Here is a 9089-nt window from a genome sequence, read left to right on the forward strand (position 1 = left end):
GGGGAAGACCCTCTATGAGATGGATTGATTCGGTGACTGGGGTAATCGGGATGGGTGTATCAGAGGCGATGCGGTTGGCGCAGGATAGAGCAGGTTTTAGGGCTGTTGTGCATAGGGTCGCTATGAGTCGGAAACGACTCGACGGCACATAACAACAACAACAAACTATCTTTATCTTGTTGTGGTGCTCGAGTATTTTATAAATTCTAGACATAAGTCCCTTGTCTGGCATACCATTAACCAAATATTTTTTCCCCAGTCTGTGGCTTTTTACCTTGTTGGAGAAATTTTTGGATGTGTGTAGGGATTTGATTCTTAGAAGGTTCATCTGTTTTATTCTCTCCTGGGTGTAGATTTTTCAGGAAGCTTGGAGGATTGTATAGTCCTTGGTTTTAGTCCTAGGTTCATGATCCACTTTGCGTTGGTTTTTCTGTATGGAGTGAGGTGTGACTCTTGCTTGAGTTTTCTACAGATAGTTTTCCAATTTTGTCAGCACCATTTGATAAAAAGGCTGTCATTTTCCCACTTAATTGATTTCATCTCCTTGTCAAAAATCAGTTGACCATAGGTAGATGGGCTGATTTCTGGAATCTCAATCCTATTCCATTGATCTATGTGTCTGTCACTGTACCAGTACCACTCTCTCTCAGCCACCATGACAGTGTAGTAGGATTTGAAATCAGGGACTGAGATGCCTCCTACCATGTTTCTCTTTTTAAGGAGTGCTTTGCTTAATTGTTGTCTCTATCCATTCCAAATGATCTTGGAAATTGCCTTTTCCATCTCGTTGAAGAATGGAATTGGTATTTGTATTGGAGTTGCTTTGAATGTGTAAATTGCCTTTGGTAGGATTGTCATTTTCCCAATATTGAGTCTTGCTGTCCATGAGCTAGGATATTCTTGTATTTCTCCAGCTCTCTTTTTGCTGCTTGAAGTAATGTTTTGTGATTTTCTTTGAATAGATCCTGTATACTTCTGGTTAGATTTACTCCAAATTATTTAATCTTGTGATTAAGTAGCTAACTTTTATTGAGTTGCTTACAACAGTCAGATTCTGTACATTTTACATATATTAATTTACTGGTTTTTCAAGCCAGACTGCTTGTTAGAATCACCAAGGAACAACATCAAAAACTCAACAAAATTATGCTGGAATTCACTTCTAAAAAAGGCAGAGATCAAATTGTCTGCACCTTGGTTACCACTCTAATGTACATCTGGGACTGAAGATGAATGCATCAAAACAATCCTGGCAACAAATCTCAACTCATGACCATTGAGCCAATTCTGACTCCTTGAAGCCCTTTAGCACGTTTCTAATGCTGTTAATCTTAAGGGGAGGACACTGTCCATCTTTCTCTTGTGGAGCCATGTGGTTTTTGATGTGCAGTGTGTCAGGCTATGGACTGCACCACCAGAACTCCTTGACAATAAATCTAAAAGGAAGGTGTTATTTATCTTACAAAAGTGAAAATAAAATATGGTTTACAAACAGCAATGCTGGGACCCCAGTCACACTTGTCTGACTCCAAATATAAAGTCTTTGAGTGGCATACACTTCCTATACCACATGCCTCTGGAAAATCTATGAACTTGGAGAAATGATGATAGTTATGGAAAGGCATTAGGTCTTTTGTTCATAGAGTCACTATGTATCATGCTCGACTCGACAGCAATCAACAGCAACAACAGACTAAGCTAGAGAGTAGTGGTGGTTTAGTGGTAGAATTCATTCATTCTTTCCATACAGAAGTTCTAGTGGTGAAATCATTAAGTGCTTGACTAAGCACAAAGCTTGTTCATTGAACTAATCTCTGAGATGGAATAGACCCGGCAATGTGTTGCTATAAAGATTTTATAGCCTGGGAAACCCAATGAGGCTGTGCTACCCTGTCACGTAGATCACTAAGAACCAGAATCAACTCAATGTCGCACAACACACAGGAGACCTGGGTTCAACTCCTCTCTAATGTGCCATAAACACACCACCAGTTCTCTATCAGTGGAAACTTGGGTGTTACTCTAATATGCATTAGGTTTCAGGAGACATACTAGGAATAAATAAGCTTGGCGAACTCTTTTCAAATGTCAGCTATGAAAACTATAGATCAGGCCATCTTCCCTGTCCACGTGAAACCTTTAAAGTCAAGCTGTGCAGTTTTAGAGGGTACAAGATCTACCTCTGACTCATGAGGTGCAACACCTACAGGAAGCTGTTTCAAAATGCTAATTGACTTTGCTCTCCAAAAGAAACCCATGGCAGATAAATTGGATTGTCCTCTACAGAAAAAAGAACAAAAATTGCCAATTGGAAGAAATTTAAAAGAAAAGAACCAGCTGTGCCATCAAATTCCAGAGGGTCATCACTAGTGCAGTCCTTGCTGATATAATGGCCAAGAGGAATCAAAAGCCTGAAGTTAGAGAGAAGACCTAATGAGAACAGACTATCAGGGCTGCCAAGGAAGCAAAATACGCTAAACAAGAATCTAAAAAGAACACCGTGGCTGTTACTAAGGCTCCTTCAAAAGCAGCACCTAAACAAAAAATGTTGAAGCCTGTTTCTGCTCTCCGAGTTGGTGAAAAATGCTAAGTTGCCAGATGAGAGACTTAAACAAAGATTCAATTATAATTCTAAAGCAAAGGAAACTATGGATTATAATCAAGTTTCAGTACTGTTGTACATAAAATCATCATGAGTAGCCAGAGCCAGTAATTGTTGTTATGTGTCATTGAGTTGCTTGCGATTCATAGCAACCCTATTTACAACAGCCCTAAACCCTGCTCTATCCCTTGCCAATCTCATTGTATCCGACACACCTAGCCCCATTACTACAGTGACAAAATCAATCCATCTCACTGAGGGTTTTCCTTTCCTGCGCTGTCACTTCACCCTCCCAAGCATGATGTCCCTCTCCAAGGACTGGTCCCTCCTCGCAACATGTCCAAAATATGTCAGATGAAGCTTCAGAATCCTTGCCTCCAAGGATCAGCCTGGCTTCACCCTCTCCAGGACGAACTTGTTTGTGCTCCTACCAGTCCATGGTACATTCAGTACTCTTCTCCAGCACCAAAGCTCAAAGGCATCAACTCTCCTTCTATCATCTCTAGTCATTGTCCAGCTCTCTGAAGCATAGCAAGTAATTGCAAAGACCATGACCTGTATCAGGAACACCTTAGTCTCTAGACTGACATCATTGCTCCTCAGTACGTTGGAGGGGGCTCGGACAGCAGACTTTCCCAATGCAATTCATCTTTTAATTTCCTAGCTGCTGGTACAAAGAGTGTTGATTGTAGAGCCAAGCAACCATAATAGGGAGCTCCAGTGAAGAGTTGCACTGCTAGCCTAATGGCAGGTAGTTCATAATGAATACACAGGAGAAATAAATACAATCTCCTCCCATGTGAGTTGTTGTTTTTATGTGCCGTCGAGTCGCTTGTGACTCATAGCGACCCTATGTACAACAGCCCTAAACTCTGCTCTGTCCTGTGCCAACCTCACTGTCTCTGACACTCCCATCCCGATTATCCCAGTCACTGAATCAATCCACCTCATAGAGGGCCTTCCCCTCCTGCGCTGTCACTCCACCCTCCCAAGCACGATATCCCTCTCCAAGGACCAGTCCTTCCTTACAACATGTCCAAAGTATGTTAGATGGAGCCTCAGAATCCTTGCCTCCAAGGAGGTCCGGTTTAACCTTTTCTAGGATGACCTCTGAAAACTTGCTGAAGGGTCAGGTATGAGTCAGTCCCAACTCCACAGCACATAAAAACAACAATTAAACCTCAAAAACCACAAAGCATTATGTGTTTGGGGAATGGCGGCCTCATCTGTAGGGAGTTACACTGCTAATCCAAAGTCTGAGCCTTTCTAGTGATTTGAATTCATCAGTGGCTCTGAGGGAGAACGAGGGGCAATCCTTCTGTGTGGTTTAAAGTCTCAGAAAACCTACCAAAGGGTCTACTATGAGTCAGTTCTAACTCAATGTCAATGAGTTTGTTTTAATTTTTCCATTCATATAATGCACATAAGAAATCCTCTCTGTAATTTCTTTACACCTTGTTGTTAGGTGCCACTGAGTCGAGTATAACTCATAACCACACTAGGAACAAAAGATCTGAACCCTGTTCTATCCTGTGTCATCCTCACACTTCCTGGCACACAAGAGCCCATTGCAGCAGTGACTGTATCACTCCTTTACACTTAGATTTAAAAAAAAAATAAATGTATGACCTTGGCTGAAAAAATAAACATGATCCTGGTCACGGAATTACTCCAGTTTGCACATGACTGGGAAGCTGCCCAAGCTCTAGCCAGTGCTGAAATCAGTCATTTCACTGTTTACTGTTAAACGTTATCTCCCCAATTGGCTGCCTCAGAGTCCAGTCTCTCCTTCAGCCAGCTCTCCACGGCTCAGCCTGCGCTGTTTTCTCATATGAACATGCAGGGGCAGCAGCAACCAGGAACACTTCCTTCTCTCAGCTGATATTTCCCCTCTGGGCCTTGAAAGCTCAGAAGCCATTTGCCAGCAGTTTTCTTCGCTGCCCACAGTAGCTCAAATAGAAGTTAACAGAGCACTCATCAGATTTAAAAAGAAGGAATAGAAAGGAAACTGAAGCCTGTGTTGCTATCACTTGGTGTATCCACCTAGCAGGCATGTGAGCAACAACCTTGGATCATTTTACCTGAATCTCGACAGCCTGCAAAGCATTCTTCTTGTTTAGTCAGACTGAAGCAGAGGCAATCTATCTCAATGCCAAGGACAAGAAATAAAGTGAAAAGAATGTAAACAGGAGAGAATAGACTACAGAAACATAATTATTTAGAGAGGAGAAAGAAATAGTGTACAATAAAATGCAGGGGTTTTTAGGGTGTGACTGGGGCATTTATTAGCTAACTTGAGAAACAGAGTGTGCAGTGGGGTGTTTAAACCAGTGACCTGCACGGAACCAGGGAATGAAAGGGCAGAGTCACTTAGTGACATGCGGATACTCCACAAAATTTGTGCCACCGCACTGGCTGGTGCAGATCAGGAACCAAGTTGTCTGACTTGATTTGAGATTTAGCATGACGTGGAGCCCAGAGGATGTTTACTAAGCTCAGCAGATCACCAAAAGGCTAGTGATTTGAACCTTCCCAGCACCACTGTAATAGGCCCAATGATCTATTTCTAAAATGAATAAAGCCCAGAAAATCCTATGGAGCAGTTCTGTCCTGTCGGATGAGTCAAGACTCTACTCACTGGTACACAATAACAACCACTACACCAGCTGGCCTCTAGGGTGGAGTCCTGGTTCACCTGTTATACAATTCTCCACAACAATCTTGAAAGGCAAGCATTATCATTATTTGCTTTCAGTGATACTCAAATGTAACCCAATTCATAAGTGGGCAGCATGTTTTTGAAATGAGATCTGTTTGCTTCTAAAACAGATGTTTCTTTGATTCTGTGTCCCTCTGTGACTAAATAAACGACAAGAAGAATGTTAGGGCAGCTTCTGTCCTCTAATAAACAGAATTAGATGACTTATTTGAGCAACAACTTAGAGACCCATGCACGGGTTAAATAAAACAAATCATCAGAGAATGAGAAGAGAGATGTTTTCAAGGAAGATCTTGAGGCAGGTTTGTTATTTACATTCAGGGAAATTCTTACACTTCTATGAAAAAAGATGTTTTCCTTTGAATTAAATGACATTGACTGGAGAGAGAACATATAGTGTATTTACTCACATCCGTTCCTCAACAGCTCTCCAACTTACAGTGCACCTGTTACACCAGCAGATTCAGAAGCAGCAGGAGAGGTAGAGTTCATATTAAACTTAGGTTGATTTTCAAAATGATAAAATCACGTTTGCTCACAATTCCCTTCACATTTTTTTTAACTTATCATTAAAACTTCCCAGGTCATATACAAGTTACCAGAAAGAAATTTATTAACCCTCTTTTATGGCTTAACTAGAGATAGTTGCAAAAGAGTAAAAGTAAACATGTTCATCCAGTTTCTAATTGAGAGGAATGAGCATAGAGTTTAGTTACTCCTCATGTTAAAAGAAAGATGCTTAAGTCAAAAGAAATGTCCAACTAGTGCAAAACAAAGCACATCACAAAAGAACATCACAAAAGTTTGACAGTCATGGATTTTCGTAGTTGGTGGCCAATTTGCCCAACAGCTGGTAAACTAAACTAAACACACATGGGGAACAAAAGTCAAGCAAATACACGTCCAAAAAAAAAAGTCAGAGGAAAATGGTGAAGCATACTACACCGAATGGGTTGGTCTGTGACAGTGGTGACCAGGAGGCTGGGAATTGATTGAAAGTTGATTACTTACCCACACAGGCAGAAGGTTCATTTCCTGCAGGAAGACCATTAGGACAGCTGCAGTCCTGCAGAGCTGAGACGCTGATAAAACTAAACTGCAAAAGTATTGACGACAAAGTAATAAAAAGAAACAGCAACATCCTGGTGAGTTTGAACTTCAGTAGAAAGTGGGCTGGTTTTGCTAGAGAAGAGCCCAAGTAAAGCGAGTTTGTCTGATCTCACACTTGTCCACTAAGGTTGGCCTTAGGTCTTGGCACATCTTTTTGCTCTAATATTGTGCTCTTCCTCTCCAGCTTCCTTCACCTGCAACTCAAGACAGCTTCCAGGTGAAGCCTGGGAAAGGGCCACTCCAGATTTCTTTATCTACATTTTCTGGAGCAAGAAATACCTGAGACCTTTATGACAAGTTTAGCAGAGTTTAACCGGCAAGCTCTGGAGGCCTGCAGCAGGATTCCCTACAAAAAGCAGAGTAGTGAGCAAGCAAAGGTTAGAAAGGAAAAAAAGAAAGAAAAGCATAGAGGGAAAGTTACAGGCACGACCCTTGAATGAACCTGAGAGAAGAAATAGAGAGATATGATTCTTCCCCAAGCACAATTTCCCTTTTTGAAAAGTGGAATGACTCTTTCCCTTTTAAAGCTCCTTGGACTCCACCTCCTCTGGTTTAGTGACACTCGAGTGAGCCTCTGTGTGCAAATGTGAATGTGGACAATTCCACACCACAGGAAAGCAGGGCGGCTGCCAAAGAGGAGATAACTCACCACTCACCACAGATATTCTGGGCAGAACCCAGGAAAGGGCAATTAGTGCATGTGGAGAAGCTCATGGTGTCTGGGATGTACCTGTTGAATACGGACTCTGCTTTACTATCTTGAAGGACGGAAACAAAATTAAGCCACACTATATAAATCAATGATAGTCATCACTCAAATTCATAATAATTTATTATCCACATGAGCAATACTAACGATAACTCCCTCTCAGCTCATTATTTGAGTGAATGCCAACTTGCCTGCACATTCCTGAAGCTTAATCTTTCCTTTTCACTCCTGCTTATTTTATTGCGGAATTTATGAAATTACTGTTTCCAAATCAAAGGGAAGTCCCTAAAGCCAAATGGAGGGATATAGTATGTACAGGCACCTTTTCTTTCAGCGTGAACATAATCAAGCATTGCAAGGGGCTAGGAGTGTAGGGGGAAGGGAAGACAGTTAAGGTAGTGCAGGGTTGGGAAAAACAAGCCCATCATGCAAATATTAGGAAGCACTGGAAACCAGCACAGCTGAACGCTGGGCCCACTGTCTTCATTACAGCAGTAAAACTTAAAAGCATACAGCCTTGATTGATCTGTCTGCATCTCCACTGTGTAATCAGAGCAACAGCAATTCTTTCAGGAGGAGTATAGCAAGAATCCAGAACTAGCCAGCTTGGGCAAACCATTTACATGAAATTTGATGGAAAATGGAAGCTTTAGGCCATTTATTCCAGCCTGGAAAATGGTCATTCATTCACATTGCCCAGACGTAGTGTTTCAAACACTTGTCAAAATGTAGATAAAGCAGCAAGAGCCACAAAAGTAAGTCCCAAGAGTAATTTTTTTTTCATCATACAGAAAAATGGGACTAACTCTAAGCCTGATTCTCATACGTGTTTATGTTCTAACTACTCTACAAAGACTATGTCACTTTTCTGAATCAATTAAAAATTAATTTCTCTGATTTTGGCCAGCCTCTGCCAGGCTGCTCTGAACCTTTATAAGTTCAATAGACTCTGAGCAGGTGGAACAAAAAAAGTCATGTGAAGTGTGCAGATGGAATATTCCATTGCTTCTTTGGACTCACTCAGACTTAAGATTCAGAATGTGTGTCCTACAAACAACCTACCCTGATTATTCAACTTACTAGCTTTGTTAATAAGCTTCCCCATTGCTGGAAAAAGCAATTGCCACTGTTACAGGTAACAGCAGTTCAAGGGCCTTAGAAGATACTCAAACTTCAAACTATGTGAGTGGAAAGGTGGGAATTATGTGGAATAAATGGAAAATAACCCACAATTATATTCAATTAGCTTTTTGGGTTCCTCATATTGTTGTTTGTTATTGTTATGTGCCATCAAGTCGCCTATGACCCATACGATCCTATGTACAGAAGCTCTGAACCCTGCCCTGTCCTGAGCTAGTTTCACTAATTCTGACACACTAAACCCTGTTGCCTCAGTTGCTGTATCAATGAATCTCATCCTGGAGAAGGACAAGTCTTTCCTGGACTCATGTCAAAGTATTTATGAGAGAGCTTCAAAATCATAGCCTCCAAGAAGAAACTTGGCTTCACCCTCTCCAAGGCAGACCTATTTAGTTTCTTTGCAGTCTATAGCATTCAAGACTCTTCTTCAGCACAGCAATTAGAAGACATCGATTCTTCTGTCATCCTTAGTCATTGTCCAGCCCTCTGATGCACAGCAAGTAATTGTGAAGACTATGGCCTGGGTTAGGTGCACCTTAGTCTCTAGACTGAAATCCTTGCTTCTTAGTACTCTGGAGAGGTCCCTGACAGCAGATTTTCCCAATGCATTTTTTTCCTTGATTTCCTGCCTGCTGGTGCTAAGAGTGTTGATTGTGGAGCTGAGTAAGCTTGTATTGTTAAAAACCTCATTCTCTTCTCCATCTGTCATGGTGCTGCCAATTGGTCCAGTGGTGAGAATCTTTGTCTTCTTGATGTTGAGCTTCAATCCATATTGAAGACTACAGTGTTTGACCTTCTGCAGCAAGCAC

The 9089-nt window shown here is 41.5% G+C and overlaps 1 protein-coding gene across 1 annotated transcript in view; it reads right to left on the reverse strand.

Moving 5' to 3' along the window:
- Positions 1 to 8245, reverse strand: part of EGF (epidermal growth factor) — a 193244-nt gene extending 184999 nt beyond the window's left edge. Inside the window, 2 exon segments of the mRNA XM_006903614.1 lie at positions 7081 to 7189; positions 8221 to 8245. Coding sequence (XP_006903676.1) covers positions 7081 to 7189; positions 8221 to 8245 — 134 coding nt within the window.
- Positions 8246 to 9089: the final 844 nt, after the last annotated feature.

The sequence above is a fragment of the Elephantulus edwardii genome, unplaced genomic scaffold (assembly GCF_000299155.1).
Source record: "Elephantulus edwardii isolate Elephantulus edwardi_28Jun2011 unplaced genomic scaffold, EleEdw1.0 scaffold00012, whole genome shotgun sequence".
Taxonomy (NCBI): Eukaryota; Metazoa; Chordata; class Mammalia; order Macroscelidea; family Macroscelididae; genus Elephantulus; species Elephantulus edwardii.